This window comes from Salvia miltiorrhiza, unplaced genomic scaffold (genome assembly GCF_028751815.1).
Source record: "Salvia miltiorrhiza cultivar Shanhuang (shh) unplaced genomic scaffold, IMPLAD_Smil_shh original_scaffold_326, whole genome shotgun sequence".
NCBI lineage: Eukaryota > Viridiplantae > Streptophyta > Magnoliopsida > Lamiales > Lamiaceae > Salvia > Salvia miltiorrhiza.
Window position 1 is genome coordinate 433,930 of NW_026651527.1, and position 27,781 is coordinate 461,710.

Below are 27,781 nucleotides of genomic sequence, written 5' to 3' on the forward strand. Positions count from 1 at the left end.
CCAGCCTTCCTCGTCAGGAGGATTTGGATTTATCTGGTAGCTTATCTGAAAAATTACACAAACTTAGCATAATTAATTAGGTGCTTAATTATTATAATATGCAATTATGTTATTCTTTTAGTTTGACTTCGTGCACAATCACGCACCACTTGTATTTATAACAAGAGTCTAGAAAAAACTCCTCTCACTAGAGAGAAGGTAGACCTTCTCTCTAGACTCCAAACTCTCGCTCTCTCTCTAACTTCCGCTGGAGGATACCTCTTCCATCACTTGCGGTTGTTACCTCCCTTCACTTTTAGGGATGGAGTTTATCTTTGGAATCGATTTATGGCATAACAGTTCTCTCCCTCTTCGATGGTTGCACTTTTGCCTACTTGGTCTCCGTTCGGCTGGATGCATCTTGCTGTTGGGAGTGCGGTTTTTGGAGTTCTGGCCGACCCTCACTCATTCACCCTCCAGCGTCAATACTTATTCCCTGGAGGTATGCTTTTTCCGTTGGGTTTGCTGTCTCGTTCTTCACCTCCCTTATGCCGGTCAGCTCCTTCCTGATGGGTTCCTTCCGGTGGAATTGCCTCAGAGTTCCGGCAGACCATTCTTCTCCATCCTCACGCGGTAAACCTTACGCGGAGATGCCTTGCTTCATTGCGGGTCTGCCCTCTCCCCCATTGCCGACTGTTTGAGGTAACTGCTCTTTGCCGGAAATCATATGTTTTGCAGAAGATTGGATAAGCCGGAAGTCTTTTTTCCGGCAGTTATTCGTAAGTTCAGGTTTCAAACTCTTTTCGATGGTGGTTCTCCCACCTGTTTGGTTCTCTTCCGGCTGGTTGTTGCGTGCTTATGATTGTGTTTTTGGGAACGCCGGCAGACCCTACATTCTTCATCCTTTAGCGGTGAAACTTCTCGCCGGAGGTAAGCTTATTATTTGGGTCTGCCTTCTCCTTCATCACCCTTCATCCGCCTGTTTTGCTACTTGCCAAGGGTTCCTTTCGGTGGGAGTGTTTTTCCTGGCCTTCGGGTCTGCTTCCTCCACCCATCGATTCATGTGGTCTTCACGTTCAAGGCTTATCAGGTGTTCTCTCTTTCCGATGGAGGCTCTCCCGCCTGTTTGGTTTTCATCCAGCTATTAGCTTCTTGCAGATGGTAGTATGTTTTGGGTTCGCAGGCAGACCGTCCATCCTTCATCCTCTCGCTGTGTAACGTCACGACGGAGGTATGCTTATTTTTGGGTCTTCCTTCTCCCTCTTCGCCGTCATCTACTTGGTTGCTTCTCGTCGATGGTTTCTACTCGGTGGTAGAGCACTTGAGTTCAGGCTATGCTCCCCATTTTTCATCCCTCCCGTGGTAATACTTCACGCCGGAGGGACCAAGCTTAGCTTTCGGGACTGCCCTCTCACTTCATCGTTATTGTTGAGTTTAACTGCTCTTTGCCGATTATCCACAAGGATTGCAGAAGATTGAAAAAACGGTAAAATTCTGGCAGTTTGTTCGAAAGTTCCGGTTGCATTTTCACCGGAGAAGTCATGTTCTACCTACTAGCCTGGGCCTTCCTTCTTTCCGACGTAATTCCCACCGGCAATGGGTGGTCGGAACTCCCTCCAACGGCAGCAGACAAGCAATCAATGTATTGATTTGAAAATTCAAAAAGGGCCGGCTGTGGGCCAGCAGACATACTTTAATCTCTTTACCTTCATTTGTCAAAAAGTGGGCGGCAATGTTAACACTAGCAGACAAGAAATTCATGACTTTTTCAAAAGTGGGCGGCTGTGGGTGCCAGCACACTTAGCATTCATTTTCATTGCCTTGGAACCCGTAATGTGGACGGCTGTGAGTGGCAGCAGGAAAATAATTCCAATCATGCCTTGATTGTGGGCTGATGTGGACGGCAACAATCAAGGAATTCAAACAATTGGCAGCTTGCACATCAATGTGCCTTTTGGTACACGTGGGCTACTTTTGTTCGGCTGAAAATTTTATGGAAACCACCCCGGCAGTGTACATGATCGAAATCCACACAGTGCGCGCGCTCCTCACTCGCTCGGCCGTCGGGCCATATCCCATGCGGCACTTTTGTTACTTGTGTTTGGAAATTGTTAACTTCATGTACCTTTTCATGGCACCATCCAAATGCAAAGGATGTGCTAAGTATGTACTTCATGTATCTTGTAATGGCACCGCCCAAATGCAAAGGGTGTGCCAACTATGTACTTTGCTATCTTTCTTAGGATTAGCATTCACGTTTTCTTGGTCCCTTGTTCTCACTTGAGACTTGGCGACTTGTACCACCTTGGGTATGTGTAGTAGCCCGCTCTTTTAATTATGATTAAAACTAGTAAATGAAATTTTTATAAATAAATCCAGTTTATGGTCCTGATTTTTTTTTTTCAGAAACGGAGTTATTATTTTAGCTTTATACTTTTATAACGTATGAGAAAAACGCGACGAGCATTATTGAGCCATTCAATAATTATTATTTCCAAGTTATAACTGACTTAGCAAAGTCATGTTATTTATTAATCGAGAAACAGAAACAGTTATATTTATTAGTGCATTGAAGTTGAGAAATTATTCCGACTGCAACGCAGATTAAATCTACGGATTTAATCTAGATATTAAATGGCTTGTGAAGTGAATTAAATCTACGTATTTAATTTATATACGAATAATGAGCAGAAGCCAGTATTTGATTTCAAACACGCGATTAAATAGTATATTACAAAGGATTGGACTCTACGTGGCTCACTTAATGCCTTCACTCAAGTGTAGGCACATTATTCAATAAGAGATAAAATTCAAAAGTAGAGAATGGAGAGGAAAGAGCCGACCACCAACTCCATTCCACGCCACCACCATTTGCTTCCCCACCACTACACCTACTCTTCCACTTCACTACCAACTATCCCCATTATGTAATCACCACCAACTCCACACTTTATACTATTAGCCAACAACCCTTTCTTCTATAATTTCAATCAACAAATTCTCCTTCATATCTTCCTTCGTGTACCAACTCTCAAAGGGAAAGAACAACTCTCAAAGGGAAAGAATTTTGATTCAGCTTCTGGCAGACTCAGAAAGGTAAGAATGGCCAACTCTTTCACCATTTCTTCTTGAGTTCAGTCTGCAATTGTTAAACAAAATATGGAATTCATTTCAGCTCTTTCTTATTGAACATAGCAGCACAGACAGCCAAAAGAACAAACATTCAAGGTATTTTTACATCAGTATGCTTTCTTCTTTGTTACACGCCTCATTTCCCATGAAGCATATGATCAGTTTATTAGAAAAGCATAGTAGGAGACGATTGGTATAATCTTTTATCCATATAGAATCAACAACCCATGACTTTCACACAAGGCAAAAACAATGAGAATTTCTTACGACACCTAGCAAAATCATGCCTAGTGTAATCTCCAGCATAAGCATAATCGGAGTATGGAAAACCAAGATTTCATAAGATAGAATGAAACTAGAGAACTTAGCTTTAAGATGTAGTGCCGGCTGCCGGTTCGGACGAACCGAAGGGGACGGCGAACCTCTGTTGCCGTGACGAACACCGAGAACAAAAACGGCGAACTCTCGATTATCTTGTCTGCATCAGAGCAACGGCAGCAGGTGAGACCGGTGGCCGACGGCGTTTGACTCGCCGAAGATGGAGGAAGGCAGAGGATGAGGCTGAGACGCCGATTTAAGCGCGAAGTTAGGACTTTCACTCCGTTTGTTGTGGAGACCACCTATGCATCGTGTGTGTGAGACTCAGAGAGGAGAGGAACTTCCTCTGGCCGGGTTACAAAATCGGGACGGCGGAATCAGGCGAGGAAGCTCGCCTCGATACTTCGCAATTCGTGGAATCGAGAGAGAACAAGAGATCTCTTTGAGGGTTCTGCTCAGTGAAACCAAGAGGAGAGAAGACGCCGGACGGAGCTGGCGGAAGCTGAACGATCGCCGTTCACCGGAAATTCAGACGGCGACTCCGGCGAAACAGCAGCAATCGGCGTTGACCACCGGACGAGCAGCAGCAACTCCAGTCGACGGGCTCCAGGCCGGAGCAACGCCGCTCCCAGACGGCGACCGGTCGCCCAATTTCGAAAGGGTAGCAGCAGCAGCAGCGCTGATTCCTTGAGAATCAGGGCTCGATGTTGGGGGAGGAAAGAGGACGGCGCCGGGGCTGAGACGCGTCGACAGATGACGCCGGCCGAAGCAAGTGATGGCTGAACGGCCGGAGGAGGCGCAGCCGGCCAGATTTAGCCGGAGGAGAAGAGGCCGATCGGCCTTGAGAAAGAAAGAGGGATGAGCGGCTCCTTGAGTTGGGATAAGAAAGATGACCGACAAGTTTGTGAGAGAAAGAGAGGATGGGCTGACTTAATGAAGTTTGGGCTTAACTGATTTTTAAATGGAATTTGGGCCTCTTCAATTATTTTAATTGGGCCTTTATCTTTTAAAAGATTGGGCTTGTGTTTAAATGGTATTGGGCTTTGTCTATGGGCCGATTTTATTAAAGTCTTTGGGCCGATTTTATTAAAGTCTTTGGGCCCTGATTTAAATTGAAACATTGGGATTATGTTTTTTTTTAAAGAAATGGGCTACCTTATTATTTAACTGGGCTGCAGTTCAAAGAAGAAATGGATACTTATTAATTAGACTATTTATTTGGTTTAATTAATTATTTTTCTCAAAAGATGATTTACATAATAATAATATTGTATTATTATTATGTGCATATTTTAAGTAAATTACTTATTATATGCTAAGCATGACATGAAATTGCATTTTTAATTGCAATAAAAGTATTTAATTAGTTTTAATTATAAATCCAATTATTAAAGAAAGACGAGTAAGAATATTGTTGATGTTCTTAACTCAAGAGAAATGTTTTCAATTATTTATTAAATTTTGAAAAGCCCGATAATTTTTACGAGATCACACCTCGATTAAAGCCGAGTTAGTTCTTTATTTTCGATCGAGTACAAATGCGAGATCTATTTTATAATTAGAATATTCTGATGGGAAAGGAAGAATCACAGCTCTATTCGACCGCATTGGACAGAAGTTAGTTAAATCTATTAACGAGGATTAATAGTAGAATTTCCGATTATCGCTCAGAATATTAGTTCATGCATACCAGATTCATGCATAGTTAATTACGCTTTCTCATTAATTAAGAATTTTCCTCGAGGCAATGTCTTATTTTACATTCTCGTGATTAAGGTCAAGCGCGAGAGAAAGAACTATTCAAGAAGTCACAGTACTTAGCAAAACTTTGCGATCAGGTGGGCAATTTCTTACGCGTAAGATAAAATGCTATTAAAGAACTATGCAAGTTTTATGCTTTATTATGCCTAAATGAGTTAAGCTTTATTATGCTTCACGCTAAATGACTTATGCTATGCTGTTTATGCTATTTACGCCGTATGAGAGTTACGCTTGTTATGCTTGAATGCTTTATGCTAATAAGTTTATGCCTGTGTTTGATGCTTGCGTCTGTTGGGGGAGGCCTCCCTCAACAGTACGATGCCGTGTCCGCTGAGGAGGGCCTTCCTCACGGCGCGATGCCCGTGTCCGCTGAGAGAGGCCTCGCTCACGGCGCGATGCCAGTATGCCAGTATGCCAGTATGCCAGTGTTACAGCGTCTATTGGGGGAGGCCTCCCTCAATAGTACGATGCCGTGACCGCTGAGGGAGGCCCCCTCTCACGGTGCGATGCCCGTGTTCGTTGGGGAAGGCCTTCTCCACGACACGATGTTTGTTAATGAAGATTGATGATGAAGAATGCCCTTATGCTATTTAAGAATTTGGAAATGTTTAATGAGCAAAGAATATGAAAGAAACTCATGCCTCTTATGCGATATTGTGAAATTGTTAATGATGTTATGTTATATGCTTGGCAACTGCCCACTAAGTACTCTTGTACTTAGCCCTTCGATGTTTATGTTTGTGCAGGTTGAGCTGTGATGGGCGATGAAGTGTTGCTGAGTGGAGTTTTTGTCGAACTTAAAGTAGGCTCAGAAAGGATACATGTCTTCATACATGTATCACAGTTATGCTTTCCGCTGTAAACACTGATTATTTCAGTTACGCCTTCCGTTGCAAACTCTGATAATGTTTTAGCCAAGCCCCTAACGATGCCTTTTTCCTTTTAAGGAATATAATGCGTATACAAGTTCTTTGAGTACCCTTTTTATGCGAACTATGCCTTTTTCCTTTTTAAGGAATATTTCACGCGTATTCAAGCTCTTTGAGTATTCTTTTATGCGCCCCTTTCTAAACCCGCTTCGTAATTTCCCTTCCCCAGTCATGGTTTCCCGACTTAATTATCCCTAATTAAGGCCGGTCGTGACAGAGTGGTATCAGAGCAGTTCGTTTGCTCTGAGCCTAAGAGTTTATTTAAGCCAAACTTAGAATGGATCACTAAAGTGTCTAGATTTCAATCGACAAAGCTCAGCACTTCATCGCATCACACTCAACGAAGCAGAATGGTAAGCTATTCCAAGTTTTGAGTTAATATTTACAAAAAGTGAGAACTATCGTAATAACAAAGTGAGTAACTGTCAATAGCTTTGTTATGTTGTTATTGAATGAAATGATTTACGCAAGCGCGATTAAGTATGCCTATGGAATGAATCCATATGAACATAGAGCTATTAAGATATGAGATCACCACTACGACAGAACATAGAAGCAAACATAGAAGAAATTAGATTGTATCTTTTGGTGGCTATAGTGAAGACAGCAAGATAAGTGATACGTATAGAATAATTCTTATGCTCATGATTTTATAGCCGCTATAAATCTCCATGACTTATGCCTAAGTATCCAGTTTAGATGATGAGATATTATATGCTTAAGAATTGATATGACTCATGGAAATGAGATGCTAAGGACCCTTAAAGCTTACTACATCAATGTTGTCATTGGAGTTATGACTTGTTTACAAGTTAGAATAAGTTAACCTGTACAAGAATTCTTTAGAGGCTTGTATTAGATTATGCTAGAGTGTACTAATTGGCACATCTTTGCTACTAGAATGCCGCCTAAGAGAGGACGCCCTGCGAGAAACAATAACAATCGCAGAAACCGTAACGCTGTACCCGAAAAACCACAAGATGCTCGAGGACATAACCCATGCCCTCCGCCCCCGACTAGGAGAGTCGAAGAACTCTTTTTAAGGCAAAATCCACCTACGTTTGACGGAACAAGTGAACCAGCTGAAGCTGAGATTTGGGTGCGTGCAATGGAACGCATCTTCAACTTCCTACGTTGTACTGATGAGGAGCGCCTATCTTGCGTCTCATTCCAGCTAACAGGATCAGCTGATTTCTGGTGGGAAGCACGACGAAAAATTTTGACACCTGAACAATGGGCAAGTTATACTTGGGAAGATTTTAAGACAGGATTATATGATAAATATATTCCAAAAAGCTATAGGAAGAAGAAAGAAGCTGAGTTCTATGAGTTAAAGCAAGGAAAGAAATCTGTGGTTGAATACGACAAGGAATTCTGCAACCTGTCTAGGTTTGCTCTGCAACAAGTGGACACAGATGAGAAGATGGCAGAGAAATTTTGTGCCGGTCTGCGACACGAAATTAGGATGACTCTAGCAAGCCACGGAGGACTCTCATACACGGAGTCTCTGAACAGGGCACTTGACGTTGAAGCTGCAATGCCGTCGGACAAGTCAGCCCCATCGTTGATCTCAACGCCAAATGATCCACCAGTAGCCTCACATACGCTCAAAGGGAAACGCAAGTGGGACAACAATGAAGACAATATCAATCAGCCTAATAAGACAATGTCGCAAGAAAATAAACGGATTGAACAGTATGTTCAACAAAGGCACGAGGCACAGACTAATCTCGAGCCAACTGGAGGTAACCAAGGTCAGAAAGGAATTTCACCTTGCCCAAATTGTGGTAAGATGCATAGGGGTGTCTGTCGTGCCGGAACTAACGGTTGTTACAATTGTGGCCAAAAGGGTCACTACTACACGCAATGCCCCAACAGACAACGAGGTTCAGCAATTGGGAACACCCACACCCCCTTGCCAGTAATACGTGGACACTTGCGAAATCAGCCTCAATCACATCAGTGAAAATCTTATGGAGACACCGCAGACAAGAGAAGCTACGTGGGAACTTGAAGACAAGATGAAGGAAAAATACCCCGAACTGTTTTAGCAGAGATATGCAAATTTCGGGACGAAATTTTTGTTAAGAGGGGTAGTATGTAGTAGCCCGCTCTTTTAATTATGATTAAAACTAGTAAATGAAATTTTTATAAATAAATCCAGTTTATGGTCCTGATTTTTTTTTTTTTTCAGAAACGGAGTTATTATTTTAGCTTTATACTTTTATAACGTATGAGAAAAACGCGACGAGCATTATTGAGCCATTCAATAATTATTATTTCCAAGTTATAACTGACTTAGCAAAGTCATGTTATTTATTAATCGAGAAACAGAAACAGTTATATTTATTAGTGCATTGAAGTTGAGAAATTATTCCGACTGCAACGCAGATTAAATCTACGGATTTAATCTAGATATTAAATGGCTTGTGAAGTGAATTAAATCTACGTATTTAATTTATATACGAATAATGAGCAGAAGCCAGTATTTGATTTCAAACACGCGATTAAATAGTATATTACAAAGGATTGGACTCTACGTGGCTCACTTAATGCCTTCACTCAAGTGTAGGCACATTATTCAATAAGAGATAAAATTCAAAAGTAGAGAATGGAGAGGAAAGAGCCGACCACCAACTCCATTCCACGCCACCACCATTTGCTTCCCCACCACTACACCTACTCTTCCACTTCACTACCAACTATCCCCATTATGTAATCACCACCAACTCCACACTTTATACTATTAGCCAACAACCCTTTCTTCTATAATTTCAATCAACAAATTCTCCTTCATATCTTCCTTCGTGTACCAACTCTCAAAGGGAAAGAACAACTCTCAAAGGGAAAGAATTTTGATTCAGCTTCTGGCAGACTCAGAAAGGTAAGAATGGCCAACTCTTTCACCATTTCTTCTTGAGTTCAGTCTGCAATTGTTAAACAAAATATGGAATTCATTTCAGCTCTTTCTTATTGAACATAGCAGCACAGACAGCCAAAAGAACAAACATTCAAGGTATTTTTACATCAGTATGCTTTCTTCTTTGTTACACGCCTCATTTCCCATGAAGCATATGATCAGTTTATTAGAAAAGCATAGTAGGAGACGATTGGTATAATCTTTTATCCATATAGAATCAACAACCCATGACTTTCACACAAGGCAAAAACAATGAGAATTTCTTACGACACCTAGCAAAATCATGCCTAGTGTAATCTCCAGCATAAGCATAATCGGAGTATGGAAAACCAAGATTTCATAAGATAGAATGAAACTAGAGAACTTAGCTTTAAGATGTAGTGCCGGCTGCCGGTTCGGACGAACCGAAGGGGACGGCGAACCTCTGTTGCCGTGACGAACACCGAGAACAAAAACGGCGAACTCTCGATTATCTTGTCTGCATCAGAGCAACGGCAGCAGGTGAGACCGGTGGCCGACGGCGTTTGACTCGCCGGAGATGGAGGAAGGCAGAGGATGAGGCTGAAACGCCGATTTAAGCGCGAAGTTAGGACTTTCACTCCGTTTGTTGTGGAGACCACCTATGCATCGTGTGTGTGAGACTCAGAGAGGAGAGGAACTTCCTCTGGCCGGGTTACAAAATCGGGACGGCGGAATCAGGCGAGGAAGCTCGCCTCGATACTTCGCAATTCGTGGAATCGAGAGAGAACAAGAGATCTCTTTGAGGGTTCTGCTCAGTGAAACCAAGAGGAGAGAAGACGCCGGACGGAGCTGGCGGAAGCTGAACGATCGACGTTCACCGGAAATTCAGACGGCGACTCCGGCGAAACAGCAGCAATCGGCGTTGACCACCGGACGAGCAGCAGCAACTCCAGTCGACGGGCTCCAGGCCGGAGCAACGCCGCTCCCAGACGGCGACCGGTCGCCCAATTTCGAAAGGGTAGCAGCAGCAGCAGCGCTGATTCCTTGAGAATCAGGGCTCGATGTTGGGGGAGGAAAGAGGACGGCGCCGGGGCTGAGACGCGTCGACAGATGACGCCGGCCGAAGCAAGTGATGGCTGAACGGCCGGAGGAGGCGCAGCCGGCCAGATTTAGCCGGAGGAGAAGAGGCCGATCGGCCTTGAGAAAGAAAGAGGGATGAGCGGCTCCTTGAGTTGGGATAAGAAAGATGACCGACAAGTTTGTGAGAGAAAGAGAGGATGGGCTGACTTAATGAAGTTTCGGCTTAACTGATTTTTAAATGGAATTTGGGCCTCTTCAATTATTTTAATTGGGCCTTTATCTTTTAAAAGATTGGGCTTGTGTTTAAATGGTATTGGGCTTTGTCTATGGGCCGATTTTATTAAAGTCTTTGGGCCGATTTTATTAAAGTCTTTGGGCCCTGATTTAAATTGAAACATTGGGATTATGTTTTTTTTTAAAGAAATGGGCTACCTTATTATTTAACTGGGCTGCAGTTCAAAGAAGAAATGGATACTTATTAATTAGACTATTTATTTGGTTTAATTAATTATTTTTCTCAAAAGATGATTTACATAATAATAATATTGTATTATTATTATGTGCATATTTTAAGTAAATTACTTATTATATGCTAAGCATGACATGAAATTGCATTTTTAATTGCAATAAAAGTATTTAATTAGTTTTAATTATAAATCCAATTATTAAAGAAAGACGAGTAAGAATATTGTTGATGTTCTTAACTCAAGAGAAATGTTTTCAATTATTTATTAAATTTTGAAAAGCCCGATAATTTTTACGAGATCACACCTCGATTAAAGCCGAGTTAGTTCTTTATTTTCGATCGAGTACAAATGCGAGATCTATTTTATAATTAGAATATTCTGATGGGAAAGGAAGAATCACAGCTCTATTCGACCGCGTTGGACGGAAGTTAGTTAAATCTATTAACGAGGATTAATAGTAGAATTTCCGATTATCGCTCAGAATATTAGTTCATGCATACCAGATTCATGCATAGTTAATTACGCTTTCTCATTAATTAAGAATTTTCCTCGAGGCAATGTCTTATTTTACATTCTCGTGATTAAGGTCAAGCGCGAGAGAAAGAACTATTCAAGAAGTCACAGTACTTAGCAAAACTTTGCGATCAGGTGGGCAATTTCTTACGCGTAAGATAAAATGCTATTAAAGAACTATGCAAGTTTTATGCTTTATTATGCCTAAATGAGTTAAGCTTTATTATGCTTCACGCTAAATGACTTATGCTATGCTGTTTATGCTATTTACGCCGTATGAGAGTTACGCTTGTTATGCTTGAATGCTTTATGCTAATAAGTTTATGCCTGTGTTTGATGCTTGCGTCTGTTGGGGGAGGCCTCCCTCAACAGTACGATGCCGTGTCCGCTGAGGAGGGCCTTCCTCACGGCGCGATGCCCGTGTCCGCTGAGAGAGGCCTCGCTCACGGCGCGATGCCAGTATGTCAGTATGCCAGTATGCCAGTGTTACAGCGTCTATTGGGGGAGGCCTCCCTCAATAGTACGATGCCGTGACCGCTGAGGGAGGCCCCCTCTCACGGTGCGATGCCCGTGTTCGTTGGGGAAGGCCTTCTCCACGACACGATGTTTGTTAATGAAGATTGATGATGAAGAATGCCCTTATGCTATTTAAGAATTTGGAAATGTTTAATGAGCAAAGAATATGAAAGAAACTCATGCCTCTTATGCGATATTGTGAAATTGTTAATGATGTTATGTTATATGCTTGGCAACTGCCCACTAAGTACTCTTGTACTTAGCCCTTCGATGTTTATGTTTGTGCAGGTTGAGTTGTGATGGGCGATGAAGTGTTGCTGAGTGGAGTTTTTGTCGAACTTAAAGTAGGCTCAGAAAGGATACATGTCTTCATACATGTATCACAGTTATGCTTTCCGCTGTAAACACTGATTATTTCAGTTACGCCTTCCGTTGCAAACTCTGATAATGTTTTAGCTAAGCCCCTAACGATGCCTTTTTCCTTTTAAGGAATATAATGCGTATACAAGTTCTTTGAGTACCCTTTTTATGCGAACTATGCCTTTTTCCTTTTTAAGGAATATTTCACGCGTATTCAAGCTCTTTGAGTATTCTTTTATGCGCCCCTTTCTAAACCCGCTTCGTAATTTCCCTTCCCCAGTCATGGTTTCCCGACTTAATTATCCCTAATTAAGGCCGGTCGTGACAGTATGCCCAAGTTTACTTTGTAACTTTTTTTCCTTTATTTATATATTTGAGAAAATTTCATCAAAAAAAAAGAGTCTAGAAAAAACTTCAACTTTGAAAAAGAATTAACTCATCTCTATATAATGGCAATTAATTAACTTCAAATTGACTTCAAAAGAAATTAATTAATGTCAAATTGATCGCACTAATTACTAACGAATTGCTACTCCCTTTGTCTCAATTATATAATTTTTTTTTTCAAATATTTCAAATATATAGGTTGATTTTCATAAAAGGTAGTGTCTTTTTAATTCATTTACTAATATATCCATATTTAATTCTTTGATTAATTAATTCTAACAGTAATGTATTGTCAAATGTTAGGAAGTTACTATATAATTTCTTTTCTATAATTTTACTATAACAGTAAAACTTTGGTTAGGGAGATTAAGATCCGTTCTTGGTGCTGGAATAAAATTTTTGGCATCCTGGACTCCGATATGGATTTATCCAGGTGGTGTTCTGACGATCTTATTTCGCATATTTTGTAAGACTTTGTTTTGGTACCTCTGGTACCTTCTTTCGTTTTTTTAATGAATCTTGCTTGATCAAAAAAAAATAAAAATTCTTTTCCATAATTTTATAAATCTTTATACAAATTCAATCGGTCTATATAATTGGGACATAAAGAACATATGTTTAATTATTTAATTATTTTGTAGGTCATTAATTCAATATGTATTAGCAATTTAATTACACATCGTGTTAATATGAAGGGAGGGCATATATAGAAGATTAAGATATCGTTCATATTATTGGATAGAATAAATATATCATATCCTGTTTATATTTTCTTTTTTATACACATTTCTATATTTTTTTAAATAAAAGAACTTACTTGATATCTGTCAAAATCAGAATTTAACAGGAACAGCGGCGTCTGGATATCATCGACCACATTTTCTGGAAAAAGGCACTGGGAAAATTTTTGTTTATACCCAATTAATTAGTATTTCAAATATATGTATATATAATTATAAGAGAAAATAAAACTTCATATATATAATTAGGTATATATATCCACTTACCAAACCTGGATCCATTCTCTGTGTGCATGACTCTGGCAAAAATTCGGCTAGTTCCTAAAAAATAAATATGATTTTCATTCAATCAGTTAATATGTGACTCTAACAGTTAGAAATTTATAATACATACATATAAATATTATTGTTACATAAACAGAATCCTTACATGAAAGGCTGCTATGCTGGCAAAATATCTTCTGGCATTATCTTCAGGGAGATCTTTCCTGTAGTTTCAACACAAATTAAAAATAAATATCAGTCTTCATAAAAAAAGTTTAATTAATTGAAATTTCATAATAAGTGTTATTGAGAATCTTAATTACGCCTGTATGAAGAAGCCGGAATCTGAAATGCATTTTACTCGACGAGCCATAGGGAGAAGAGAACTGAAATGATCACAATTTAGGATCGTTGCCAGCCCGCCGGCCGAGTCTCCGACGAGTAAAGCCTGCCATCACCGTGAACATCTTCGTTAAGTGAATATTAAATGATAAATTAATTTAAATGAGAAAAAAAAATCATACATTAGCAGCATTTGCCATTCCTTTAGTAGCCATGAGCTCTTCCAATACAGAAATGAATATTCTGCGGCCTCTCAAGTAGAGTTGTGTTTCCTATACATAATAAAATTGAAATCATATATAAATCTTTTTATATTAATTTATTAAAAATAAATAAATTAATTTACCGGATCGAAGGCTTCGACATCTGCCATAAACGATGCACCGTCACAGTACCGGATGTAAACCTTATTCCAGTTGTAGAAATCTGAAACAAAACCAATTAGTTAATTAATTTGTATGATAAACTAAATTGACTAATTTGTAACTAAGTGTAATTAATCAAATTAATACCTGGATTAATACTTTTGTTTGGACTTTGGATGGGAAACAAAGTTTTAGGAGGTGCATTTTTGGAAGACCCTAAACCATCAGCTCCTCCACTTTTGCTTCTGCGGAGGCAATCATCCTTTGAATTGCACCATGCTCCACCCTGTTAATACAAATTTTAAACTCTAGCTAATTAAATAAACTAATCAAACAACACTAAAATTAATAGCATATAGAAATAAGACATATAGGAATATATTCTATAATTTTCTTCTAGCTTGTAATGAAATGAACATAACAAACAAACGAAAAATAGCACAATTAATACTCCCATCAAAATAAATTATGGTGTCAGCTTTTGATTTTATTTTATCTTATCATATAAGATTAATTTATCTTCATTCAAGATTCATTAAATTTTCCTCTTTTCAACTCACTCATACAAAAGACTAATTAATGAGTTACTGAAATTTTGTGTTAATAAATATACTTGTTAATTCTCGAACAAAAACTTAATGGAGTATATATATGCTAACCGGGAGATAAACGATCCAGTTGTCGACTCCATCTTCGAATCCCTGAGCAAAGTAGTATGCCCCGGGGCTTCCATCCAAGCAAACTATGTAAAGAAAATTGTTCATGAGCAAATTATAATCTGTATTTTGTAATGAATTGTTGGAAAATTGAGACAATATTACCTGCCCCCTTTGCTATGGCATCAGTGATGAATGTAACATTAACTTGTGGGTCAGTGCCTTGACCCTTGACTTGAGATATGATCAAGACAAGGAGATAAAGCACTCTTTTTAAACATGTGGCTATCATGATTTGATTTTGGTAACCCATCCTTCATGAATGTAGTGACCCGCTCTTTTATATATTTTAAATCCAGTAATGAGTGTGTATTTTTGTTCATCAGTGAATGAAAACGGATATTATCCTGATATGAATTCAGCTTATGATCCTGAATTTATATTGTTAAAGCAGTCAATGATATTATTTCAGAGTTATAACTGACTTAGCAAAGTCACGTTATTTATTTAAGCGAGATGGAATTAGATTTTATTCTTACTCAAGTTGTGGATTATTTCAGACTCGTGAGTTAATTAAATCTGCGGATTTAATTTATATATTAGAACAACGAACGAATTAAATCTACGGATTTAATTTTGATTCATTTTATAACTTATCGATTTTAGCGAGATATCACATGTCGAAATCGAGATTTATGTAAATACAGTATCAAGCAGAATCGAAGCCAGTATTTTATTTCAGTTACGGAATCACCGAGACATAGAAAATACATCATTAATTCTTCTCTATATTTTTTTCTTTTTCTTTCCATCAATCTTTGACCACCACTTTTCCCCACCACTCATTTTTTACCCCGACCATTCACTCTTTCCCAACCACTTTCCCCCATCACTCATCATTTTTCCCACCACTCATCACTCAAGTATGCAGCAATATATATTTTCTATTAGTATCATCCCCTAACAAATGCAAACTTTCACTCTCATCTTGTTTCACCGAGGAAACAAAATTTAAGAACAACCCAGTTTGTTTCTGCCAAAGCTCTCAAGGTAAGGTTTGGCTCAATACTTTCATTCTCCCTCGACTAAATTCACCTGCATTATACAATGAACCATCATTTATTTCAGTTAATTCCTCAGTGGAACTAATCAACTACAACGAACAATACATCAATCAAACCAAACAATTGCAGGGTAAGCTTTGTCCTTAACTTTACTATTTTCAGTTCAAGTCTCCTTCATTCGTTAAACAATGGCAACTTCAATCCATTTCAGTTATTTCACCCTTCACTACACTCCAGCAACAACCAATCAATTGAATACAAGCGAGGTATTTTGCTATCTCAAATAACCATTCAGTTCGCATTCATATCAGAGGCATAATCACGTTTCACCACTATATCAAATGGGCATAATATGTATAACCATAGAAAGATTTATACTTTACATCCTACTGCTCTCTAGAACAACCAACTTAAGAACCTCCATCCTTAACAACTACTAGAAACTAGAGAAGAATAGGGAGATCGAATAAAGACTTAGCTCTTAAAAGTCACCCGATAATTGGTATGTTCCGTCGAACCGGAAGACAGACGGCGAGCCTCGCCGATTTCAGATCAAGTAACGACATTCCACTGGTTCTTCAACGAGGGCAGCGGCCATTCGCGAGCTTTCCGGAAATAACAGCAACGTCGGACCCTACTCGTCGGACTCGTGCGCAGCAGCGGCAAATCTCACCGATTCTGGAGTGCAGCGGCACGGCGAAGCTGAAGATTCCAGTAGCAGCAGTGGCGTTGGGGCTCGGGGAATCGCCGGACGCGGTCAGAGAAGAACCTCGATGACGACCACAACTCGCTGATCCCAGGGTTGGCAACGCGACGACACGACGACGAGGCACCAGGCTCGGAGCAGAAATTCTTGAGAGGGGCGGTGGCCAAGGACAGTACTTTCGGCCGGACACCTTCGCCGGGGCCCTTCGCGACGGAGCTGTGGAGGCGGCGGACGTCCAGACGCAGGGAGATCTGAATTTGTGAGGGAGGAGCTTCGAGGGAGAAAAGAGAGGCGAATCTAGTGGTGAGCGGAGAGAGAGCCGCGGCGGCGGTGCTTGCCGGTTTCTCAGTGACGGCGAAGGCGGAGATCTCGTCGTTCCAGTAGCTGAGCGCGCTGCTGTGGCGCGAGATCACGCGCGCGCAGAGGCTGCCGGCAGGAGAAACAACGATGGCCTCGGCGGAAATTGGGCACAGCGGCGGGCGAGTTTGCTTCGCCGGATTTCGGAGCAGCAGAGACGAGCCCTCATTGAAGAAAGGGAGTCGCCTGTTATGTTGAGAGAGAGAGAGAGAGATGAGATTGAGAGGGAGATATCGGTTGAGAGAGAGAAAGAGAACCGAGAGACTTGGGGGGGAGAAAAGGGGTGTTGGGCTTTTATTTTGTTATTTTTGTTGTTGGGCAAACGATTGGGCTTTTGTTTTATTTTATTGTAATTTGGCCTTTCTCTTTTAATTGTAAGATTGGGCCGATTTAATTATGTTGGACTCTTTATTTGGGCTTCGTTTCAGTGGGCCGATTTTGTTTTAATTTTCAGTGGGCTTGAGTTTGGCCGAAAATTTGGGCCTTTATTTTATTTTCTTTGGGCTTCATTATTTATTTATCTTTGGGCCTTGTTGTATTTATTTTCATATGGGCCTTTATTATTTCTCTTTGGGCCGAGTTTACTAATAAAAGCCCAACTGCATTCTATTTTAATTGGGCTTTAGTTTAATTCATCGGACCTTTGTTATTAATTCAAATTGGGCTTTAGTTTAATTCATCGGACCTTTGTTATTAATTCAAATTGGGCTTTAGTTGTCACGACCGGCCTTAATTAAGGATAATTAATCCGGGAAAACCATGACTGGGGAAGGGAAATTAAGAAGCGGGTTGAGAAAGGGGCGCATAAAAGAATACTCAAAGGACTTGAATACGCGTGAAATATTCCTTAAAAGGGAAAAAGGCATAGGTCGCATAAAAAGGGTACTCAAAGAACTTGTATACGCGTTATATTCCTTAAAAGGAAAAAGGCATCGTTAGGGGCTTGGCTAAAACATTATCAGAGTTTGCAACGGAAGATGTAACTGAAATAATCAGTGTTTATAACGGAATGCATAACTGAGATACATGTATGAAGACATGTATCCTTTCTGAGCCTACTTTAAGTTCGACAAAAACTCCACTCAGCAACAACACTTCATCGCCCATCACAGCTCAACCTGCACAAACATAAACATCGAAGGGCTAAGTACAAGAGTACTTAGTGGGCAGTTGCCAAGCATATAACATAACATCATTAACAATTTCACAATATCGCATAAGAGGCATGAGTTTCTTTCATATCCTTTGCTCATTAAACATTTCCAAATTCATAAATAGCATAAGGGCATTCTTCATCATCAATCTTCATTAACAAACATCGTGTCGTGGAGAAGGCCTTCCCCAACGAACACGGGCATCGCGCCGTGAGGGGGAGCCTCCCTCAGCGGTCACGGCATCGTACTATTGAGGGAGGCCTCCCCCAATAGACGCTGTAACACTGGCATACTGGCATACTGGCATCGCGCCGCGAGAGAGGCCTCTCTCAGCGGACACGGGCGTCGCGCCGTGAGGAAGGCCCTCCTCAGCGGACACGGCATCGTACTGTTGAGGGAGGCCTCCCCCAACAGACGCAAGCATCAAACATAAGCATAAACTTATCAGCGTAAAGCATTCAAGCGTAAATAAGCGTAATCATTTAATGTGCATCATAATAAAGCTTAACTCATTTAAGCGTAATAAAGCATACCATACTTGAAGATCCAATTTGCATTTTAAAGCATAACACTTGCATAGCATTTTATTTACGCGTAAGAAATTGCCCACCTCAATTGTTCTTAAAGCTGGCGTGGAGTCGTTTCTTCTTCGGCTTCACTTTCTGTCGCCCGGACCTTCATTGATGAAGAGTCGATAAGTTCGTGAAGTAATTGTCATAAGACAAAGTCTAATTCTACGTGCCTAGGGTATCTTTTAGTGTTTTAGGGTTCTAGCATCCATAATTCGTTACATTAAAGACAGTCAAAAATCAATCATACCTCGTCTAATCTCATTCAAACACATAGGCAACACAAACACATAAGGCACATAAGAATCACAATCAAACATCATCAAAACATGCTCTGTTTTTACACTGACTCAACTTCAAAATTTAATCTGTTCTGACTCCGACATCTCCTGGACTCGAAACTCATACCGAAAGAAAGATCTTCGAATCTAGTTTCATATAAAAAAAAGTAGAGTCGAAAACTCCAAGTGGTTTGAGAGATATGACGTTTTTACCACGATCTACCATGTTCGGCAGTTTTGAACAATCGAAAACTTGGATTTTTGAAAAATAGTAAACGTTGTCAAACTGGGCTCAACTTTGGTGGATATCTAGCTAACACAATAAGGTTAATACCATAAAAATTTGGAAAGCTAGATCACACAGGAAGCTACTGAAATAAATGACTCTTTCATCTGTTCTCTGAAATTCTCGGTAGTAATGTGCAGTTTAGGTTTTGCATTTTAAATAAGTATCAAACGAAGTTGGAATGGCTTGAAATTTTACCAGGGTACTCAAGACTCATGTCAGGACTTGCTATAAAATTTTCAAAGCTATTAGACATCGACAAACCGTCGATCACAGTAGGTCAGTAGGCCTACGAAATTCATATTTATAAGTCCTTAAAAAAAATAATTTATATAAATCAAGAAATAAGAGTTTAATCCCAAAAATATTCATTAAAAGTCCATCATAATTTAAATAAAGAACGGACCTCATTTAAAATAAATAGTCCCAAACTTGTTACGCACATATACGAAATCTTTCATGAAACATCCTTTAAAATAAACTTTGATACATAGAAAATAATTCAACAACTTGAGCTCTTAAGGGTTTGTTTTGCAACAGACACCAAATCTGCCTCGGATCTCCAAATGATGCTCCAAAAGACATTCTGGAAACTAGACATTTCAAGGATCATTCTCCAATTTGAATCGAATGAAAAACAATTCAAACGAGCAAGATATGCCCTCTCAAAGATGGGTATTTAACAAGCAAAAATCTGAAAATTTCAGATTTCCAGATTACAACCAAGTCAGTGGGATTTCTTTAAAAATTCATATCTCCCTTTACAAAACTCCAATGGGAACCCCAAGGGTCAATCTGGAAACTAGGGAGAGATCATAACACTCTCCAGTTGGATTTACTCTAAGAACATTCATGGTTTAGAAGATATGACTGTCTAAAGTTCAGTGCACAAAATGCGTTCAAGTTTGGCAGATTCATAACATAAATCAGAAAACCAACTTTAGGCTTCACCAAAAATTATAAAACTAAGCAAGTAAGTTCCCAACATGTCATTGAATATTCAGTAGAAAGCTAGGCTTGAGAATCAAAGATTTAAGTCGGGCTTTGCCACCTCAAAGTCGTAGGTTTGTAAAATCTACTGGATGGTACATGGAATAAGAACTAGATTTCAAGAATTTATACCGGTTGTTTCCCTTATTCAAAAATGGTGAGGCCGATGTCAAAAGAAAGATACGGGAGTCTAGAGTGACATATTCAAGTTTCAAAGGTTTTCACCGATTGAAACTTTACTTATGGCCTCCCAAAGATTGTTTACCAAAAATGTATTCCAGATGGGCAGTGATGTTTACAAATTCATAAATAAATCATAAGAGCTTCAAACCTTCTGAAATTTTGCCAAAGTATAGAAAACATATGAAAGATGATACACAATTAATTTGGGAATTTTTGGGAACCTTTTGGATGGCTGGAATCGCCTTGCAAAACACTGCCGGAGCAGTGTGCTTATGGCAGAACTCGTGGCTGCTCTTCGGTTCCTTAGTGAAGAATGAAGATGATGAAAAGATTGTTGCCTGTATAATGGAATGTTAGATGCATTCTTGCGTGTGGTGGGGAAGGGAGTAGGTGGAAAGTTTGGTGTAGTGGAATTAGTGGAGTGGAAAGGGTGGTGAGAAAAAATGTAGTGGAAGAAAGCAAAAGGTGGTGGAGATAGTTGGTGGAGTGGAGAAGTGGAGATTATGCGTGTATAGTGTAGGAGACATTAGGGAGTGGAAAAAAAATAATGATGATTGTATGCTTACATATATGTCTAGCATATTCATGTATCTACTTCATAGCATTGATAGGTGAAACTGTAATTGGTTATAAGAGTTTGTAAAGTATGAGAATGAGATTGATGAATAAATGAATTATATCCTCATGCCTTGGTGATGCTAATACAGTAATATGAATCTAGATTAAATCCGTAGATTGAATTTGCGTTGCAGTCGGAATAATTTCTCGACTTCTAGTAGCACTAATAAAATATAACTGCTTCTGTTTCTCGATTAATAAATAACATGACTTTGCTAAGTCAGTTATAACTTGGAAATAATAATTATTGATTGCTCAATAATCCTCGTCGCGTTTTTTTTTTTTTTTTTTTTTCATACGTTATAAAAATATAACGCTAAAATAATAACTCTGCCTCTGATAAAAAAATCAGAACCATAAACTGGATTCATTTATAAAAAATTGCATTTACTAGTTTTTATCATAAATAAAAGAGCGGGCTACTACATACTACCCCTCTTAACAAAAATTTCGTCCCGAAATTTGCATATCTCTGCTAAAACAATTCGGGGTATTTTTCCTTCATCTTGTTTTCAAGCTCCCACGTAGCTTTTCTTGTCTGCGGTGTCTCCATAAGATTTTCACTGATGTGATTGAGGCTGATTTCGCAAGTGTCCACGTATTGCTGGCAAGGGGTGCGGGTGTTCCCAACTGCTGAACCTCGTTGTCTATTGGGGCATTGCGTGGAGTAGTGACCTTTTTGGCCACAATTGTAACAACCGTTAGTTCCAGCCCGACAAATACCCCTATGCATCTTACCACAATTTGGGCAAGGTAAAACTCCTTTCTGACCTTGGTTACCCCCAGTTCGCTCGAGGTTAGTCTGTGCCTCGTGCCTTGGTTGAATAAACTGTTCGGCCCGTTCATATTCTTGCCACACTTTCTTACTAGTCTGATTGATATTGTCTTCGTTGTTGTCCCACTTGCGCTTCCCTTTGAGAGTATGTGAGGCTACTGGTGGATCATTTGGCGTTGAGATCAACAATGGGGCTGACTTGTCCGACGGCATTGCAGCTTCAACGTCAAGTGCCCTGTTCAGAGACTCCGTGTATGAGAGCCCTCCGTGGCTTGCTAGAGCCATCTTAATTTCGTACCGTAGACCGGCACAAAATTTCTCTGCCATCTTCTCATCTGTGTCCACTTGTTGCGGAGCAAACCTAGACAGGTTGCAGAATTCCTTGTCGTATTCAACCACAGATTTATTTCCTTGCTTCAACTCGTAGAACTCAGCTTCTTTCTTCTTCCTATAGCTTTTCGGAATATATTTATCATATAATCCCGTCTTAAAATCTTCCCAAGTATAACTTGCCCATTGTTCAGGTGTCAGAATTTTTCGACGTGCTTCCCACCAGAAGTCAGCTGATCCTGTTAGTTGGAAAGAGACGCAAGATAGGCGCTCCTCATCAGTACAACGTAGAAAGTTGAAAATGCGTTCCATTGCACGCACCCAAATCTCAGCTTCAGCCGGTTCACTCGTTCCGTCAAACGTAGGTGGATTTTGCCTTAAAAAGAGTTCTTCGACTCTCCTAGTCGGAGGCGGAGGGGATGGGTTATGTCCTCGAGCATCTTGTGGTTCTTCGGGTACAGCGTTACGGTTTCTGCGATTGTTATTGTTTCTCACAGGGCGTCCTCTCTTAGGCGGCATTCTGGTAGCAAATATGTGCCAATTAGTACACTCTAGCATAATCTAATACAAACCTCAAAAGAATTCTTGTAAATGTCAACTTAATATAACTTGTAAACAAGTCATGACTCCAATGACATCATTGATCATTGATGTAGTAAGATTTAAGGGTCCTTAGCATCTCAAATCTATGAGTCATAACAATCCTTAAGCATATAATATCACATCATCTAAATTGGATACTTAGGCATAAGTCATGGAAATTTATAGCGGCTATAAAATCATGAGCTTAAAAATTATTCTATACGTATCACTTATCTTGCTGCCTTCACTATAGCCACCAAAAGATACAGTCGAATTTCTTCTATGTTTGCTTCTATGTTCTGTCGTAGTGGTGATCTCATAACTTAATAGCTCTATGTTCATAGGAATTCATTCCATAGGCATACTTAATCGTGTTTGCATAAATCATTTCATTCAACAACATAACATAGCTATTAACAGTTACACACTTGTCACTTTTTGTAAACATTATCTCAAAACTTGAAATAGCTTACCATTCTGCTTCGTTGAGTGTGATGCGATGAAGTGCTGAGCTTTGTCGATTGAATTCTAGACACTTTAGTGATCCATTCTAAGTTTGGCTTAAATAAACTCTTAGGCTCAGAGCAAACGAACTGCTCTGATACCACTCTGTCACGACCGGCCTTAATTAAGGATAATTAATCCGGGAAAACCATGACTGGGGAAGGGAAATTAAGAAGCGGGTTGAGAAAGGGGCGCATAAAAGAATACTCAAAGGACTTGAATACGCGTGAAATATTCCTTAAAAGGGAAAAAGGCATAGGTCGCATAAAAAGGGTACTCAAAGAACTTGTATACGCGTTATATTCCTTAAAAGGAAAAAGGCATCGTTAGGGGCTTGGCTAAAACATTATCAGAGTTTGCAACGGAAGATGTAACTGAAATAATCAGTGTTTATAACGGAATGCATAACTGAGATACATGTATGAAGACATGTATCCTTTCTGAGCCTACTTTAAGTTCGACAAAAACTCCACTCAGCAACAACACTTCATCGCCCATCACAGCTCAACCTGCACAAACATAAACATCGAAGGGCTAAGTACAAGAGTACTTAGTGGGCAGTTGCCAAGCATATAACATAACATCATTAACAATTTCACAATATCGCATAAGAGGCATGAGTTTCTTTCATATCCTTTGCTCATTAAACATTTCCAAATTCATAAATAGCATAAGGGCATTCTTCATCATCAATCTTCATTAACAAACATCGTGTCGTGGAGAAGGCCTTCCCCAACGAACACGGGCATCGCGCCGTGAGGGGGAGCCTCCCTCAGCGGTCACGGCATCGTACTATTGAGGGAGGCCTCCCCCAATAGACGCTGTAACACTGGCATACTGGCATACTGGCATCGCGCCGCGAGAGAGGCCTCTCTCAGCGGACACGGGCGTCGCGCCGTGAGGAAGGCCCTCCTCAGCGGACACGGCATCGTACTGTTGAGGGAGGCCTCCCCCAACAGACGCAAGCATCAAACATAAGCATAAACTTATCAGCGTAAAGCATTCAAGCGTAAATAAGCGTAATCATTTAATGTGCATCATAATAAAGCTTAACTCATTTAAGCGTAATAAAGCATACCATACTTGAAGATCCAATTTGCATTTTAAAGCATAACACTTGCATAGCATTTTATTTACGCGTAAGAAATTGCCCACCTCAATTGTTCTTAAAGCTGGCGTGGAGTCGTTTCTTCTTCGGCTTCACTTTCTGTCGCCCGGACCTTCATTGATGAAGAGTCGATAAGTTCGTGAAGTAATTGTCATAAGACAAAGTCTAATTCTACGTGCCTAGGGTATCTTTTAGTGTTTTAGGGTTCTAGCATCCATAATTCGTTACATTAAAGACAGTCAAAAATCAATCATACCTCGTCTAATCTCATTCAAACACATAGGCAACACAAACACATAAGGCACATAAGAATCACAATCAAACATCATCAAAACATGCTCTGTTTTTACACTGACTCAACTTCAAAATTTAATCTGTTCTGACTCCGACATCTCCTGGACTCGAAACTCATACCGAAAGAAAGATCTTCGAATCTAGTTTCATATAAAAAAAAGTAGAGTCGAAAACTCCAAGTGGTTTGAGAGATATGACGTTTTTACCACGATCTACCATGTTCGGCAGTTTTGAACAATCGAAAACTTGGATTTTTGAAAAATAGTAAACGTTGTCAAACTGGGCTCAACTTTGGTGGATATCTAGCTAACACAATAAGGTTAATACCATAAAAATTTGGAAAGCTAGATCACACAGGAAGCTACTGAAATAAATGACTCTTTCATCTGTTCTCTGAAATTCTCGGTAGTAATGTGCAGTTTAGGTTTTGCATTTTAAATAAGTATCAAACGAAGTTGGAATGGCTTGAAATTTTACCAGGGTACTCAAGACTCATGTCAGGACTTGCTATAAAATTTTCAAAGCTATTAGACATCGACAAACCGTCGATCACAGTAGGTCAGTAGGCCTACGAAATTCATATTTATAAGTCCTTAAAAAAATAATTTATATAAATCAAGAAATAAGAGTTTAATCCCAAAAATATTCATTAAAAGTCCATCATAATTTAAATAAAGAACGGACCTCATTTAAAATAAATAGTCCCAAACTTGTTACGCACATATACGAAATCTTTCATGAAACATCCTTTAAAATAAACTTTGATACATAGAAAATAATTCAACAACTTGAGCTCTTAAGGGTTTGTTTTGCAACAGACACCAAATCTGCCTCGGATCTCCAAATGATGCTCCAAAAGACATTCTGGAAACTAGACATTTCAAGGATCATTCTCCAATTTGAATCGAATGAAAAACAATTCAAACGAGCAAGATATGCCCTCTCAAAGATGGGTATTTAACAAGCAAAAATCTGAAAATTTCAGATTTCCAGATTACAACCAAGTCAGTGGGATTTCTTTAAAACTTCATATCTCCCTTTACAAAACTCCAATGGGAACCCCAAGGGTCAATCTGGAAACTAGGGAGAGATCATAACACTCTCCAGTTGGATTTACTCTAAGAACATTCATGGTTTAGAAGATATGACTGTCTAAAGTTCAGTGCACAAAATGCGTTCAAGTTTGGCAGATTCATAACATAAATCAGAAAACCAACTTTAGGCTTCACCAAAAATTATAAAACTAAGCAAGTAAGTTCCCAACATGTCATTGAATATTCAGTAGAAAGCTAGGCTTGAGAATCAAAGATTTAAGTCGGGCTTTGCCACCTCAAAGTCGTAGGTTTGTAAAATCTACTGGATGGTACATGGAATAAGAACTAGATTTCAAGAATTTATACCGGTTGTTTCCCTTATTCAAAAATGGTGAGGCCGATGTCAAAAGAAAGATACGGGAGTCTAGAGTGACATATTCAAGTTTCAAAGGTTTTCACCGATTGAAACTTTACTTATGGCCTCCCAAAGATTGTTTACCAAAAATGTATTCCAGATGGGCAGTGATGTTTACAAATTCATAAATAAATCATAAGAGCTTCAAACCTTCTGAAATTTTGCCAAAGTATAGAAAACATATGAAAGATGATACACAATTAATTTGGGAATTTTTGGGAACCTTTTGGATGGCTGGAATCGCCTTGCAAAACACTGCCGGAGCAGTGTGCTTATGGCAGAACTCGTGGCTGCTCTTCGGTTCCTTAGTGAAGAATGAAGATGATGAAAAGATTGTTGCCTGTATAATGGAATGTTAGATGCATTCTTGCGTGTGGTGGGGAAGGGAGTAGGTGGAAAGTTTGGTGTAGTGGAATTAGTGGAGTGGAAAGGGTGGTGAGAAAAAATGTAGTGGAAGAAAGCAAAAGGTGGTGGAGATAGTTGGTGGAGTGGAGAAGTGGAGATTATGCGTGTATAGTGTAGGAGACATTAGGGAGTGGAAAAAAAATAATGATGATTGTATGCTTACATATATGTCTAGCATATTCATGTATCTACTTCATAGCATTGATAGGTGAAACTGTAATTGGTTATAAGAGTTTGTAAAGTATGAGAATGAGATTGATGAATAAATGAATTATATCCTCATGCCTTGGTGATGCTAATACAGTAATATGAATCTAGATTAAATCCGTAGATTGAATTTGCGTTGCAGTCGGAATAATTTCTCGACTTCTAGTAGCACTAATAAAATATAACTGCTTCTGTTTCTCGATTAATAAATAACATGACTTTGCTAAGTCAGTTATAACTTGGAAATAATAATTATTGATTGCTCAATAATCCTCGTCGCGTTTTTTTTTTTTTTTTTTCATACGTTATAAAAATATAACGCTAAAATAATAACTCTGCCTCTGATAAAAAAATCAGAACCATAAACTGGATTCATTTATAAAAAATTGCATTTACTAGTTTTTATCATAAATAAAAGAGCGGGCTACTACATTAGTTTAATTCATTGGGCCTTTGCTATATTATTTCAGTTGGGCCTTATTTATTTTACTCAGATGGGCATCTATTACATTATTTCATTGGAGTAAATTTATTTAAATTAAAGCCCATCTATTTTATTGGGGCTGTTATATTATCTTCGTTGGGCCTCGTTTGATTTATTTAATTGAGCCCAGCTAATCAAATTATTTATTTATTGGGCCAAGATTTATTTAATTAATTGAGCCGATGAATTATTTAATTGAACCCAACTAATTGTCTCTTTATTCAACTGGGCCCTAAAATTATTTAATTACTTGAGTCCATGAATTACTCCAACTAAACTTTTCAATTTAATTATTGGAATGCCACGATTTATTTAAAATCAAGCCCATATTTGTTTGATTAATTATTAGGTTGTCTTATGTTGAGCCTTTTAATTATTTGAACTTATTATATTATTTCTATTCCTATTTATTAAGCCCGAGAGATTTTATGAGGTTATTCAGCGAATAAGCCGAATTAGTTATATCTTAGTAACGACCACGAAGGATGGATTTATTTAATTAGTGGGTTAGAACACCTGAGGCGAACAGATTATTTTAGTTAATTACTCAACCACGCAAGATGAAACCTAGTTGGTATTTATTTGATCTGATAGCGAGGATTAATAGTAGTAATTATCTAATATCATCTCGGAGTAATAAATCATGCATAAAAATCATGCATAGTTAATTCTGTAATCTCATTATTTGAGGATTTTACTCGAGCAATATCTTATTTATATTCTCGTAATAAAGGTCAAGCACGAG

At 39.2% G+C, this 27,781-nt stretch overlaps 3 protein-coding genes and 1 long non-coding RNA gene across 6 annotated transcripts in view; 1 reads left to right on the forward strand and 3 right to left on the reverse strand.

The window, feature by feature from the left end:
* LOC131004105 (pectin acetylesterase 8-like) overlaps positions 1-27,781 on the reverse strand; it is a 121,234-nt gene that overhangs the window by 84,478 nt on the left and 8,975 nt on the right. The gene's annotated exons all lie outside the window — the stretch shown is intronic.
* Positions 5,203-6,177, forward strand: LOC131004113 (uncharacterized). Its single transcript, XR_009094911.1, has 2 exons — positions 5,203-5,267; positions 5,937-6,177. It is a non-coding gene; the product is annotated as an uncharacterized LOC131004113 (long non-coding RNA).
* Positions 9,886-15,003, reverse strand: LOC131004132 (pectin acetylesterase 8-like). Its single transcript, XM_057930743.1, has 10 exons — positions 14,856-15,003; positions 14,694-14,776; positions 14,182-14,320; positions 14,016-14,095; positions 13,852-13,941; positions 13,651-13,775; positions 13,494-13,551; positions 13,331-13,384; positions 13,141-13,218; positions 9,886-10,197 (listed from the first exon to the last, which is right to left on the reverse strand). The coding sequence occupies exons 1-10, from the start codon at positions 15,001-15,003 to the stop codon at positions 9,886-9,888; spliced, it is 1,167 nt and encodes a 388-aa protein (XP_057786726.1).
* LOC131004106 (uncharacterized) lies at positions 17,701-26,947 on the reverse strand. 3 transcript variants are annotated; one of them, XR_009094905.1, is made up of 5 exons: positions 26,164-26,947; positions 24,245-24,309; positions 20,502-22,523; positions 18,582-18,646; positions 17,701-17,935 (listed from the first exon to the last, which is right to left on the reverse strand). XR_009094905.1 is itself a non-coding variant. In XM_057930714.1 (2 exons), the coding sequence occupies exon 2, from the start codon at positions 22,520-22,522 to the stop codon at positions 21,374-21,376; it is 1,149 nt and encodes a 382-aa protein (XP_057786697.1). In that variant the 5' UTR covers position 22,523; positions 24,245-25,497; the 3' UTR covers positions 21,236-21,373. The 3 variants fall into 3 exon arrangements, 1 of the variants encoding a protein (XP_057786697.1); XR_009094906.1 differs by lacking the exon at positions 18,582-18,646; XM_057930714.1 differs by lacking the exons at positions 17,701-17,935; positions 18,582-18,646; positions 26,164-26,947 and having other exon boundaries at positions 21,236-22,523; positions 24,245-25,497.

Coding starts and splice junctions, on each gene's coding strand:
- LOC131004132 (XM_057930743.1), bottom strand. CDS start 15,003: ATGGGTTACCAAAATCAAATCATGATAGCCACATGTTTAAAAAGAGTG. Junction 14,321..14,693: donor ACTGGATCGTTTATCTCCCG/GTTAGCATATAT, acceptor TTGTATTAACAG/GGTGGAGCATGGTGCAATTC. Junction 13,942..14,015: donor ATGTCGAAGCCTTCGATCCG/GTAAATTAATTT, acceptor TATTATGTATAG/GAAACACAACTCTACTTGAG.
- LOC131004106 (XM_057930714.1), bottom strand. CDS start 22,522: ATGCCGCCTAAGAGAGGACGCCCTGTGAGAAACAATAACAATCGCAGA.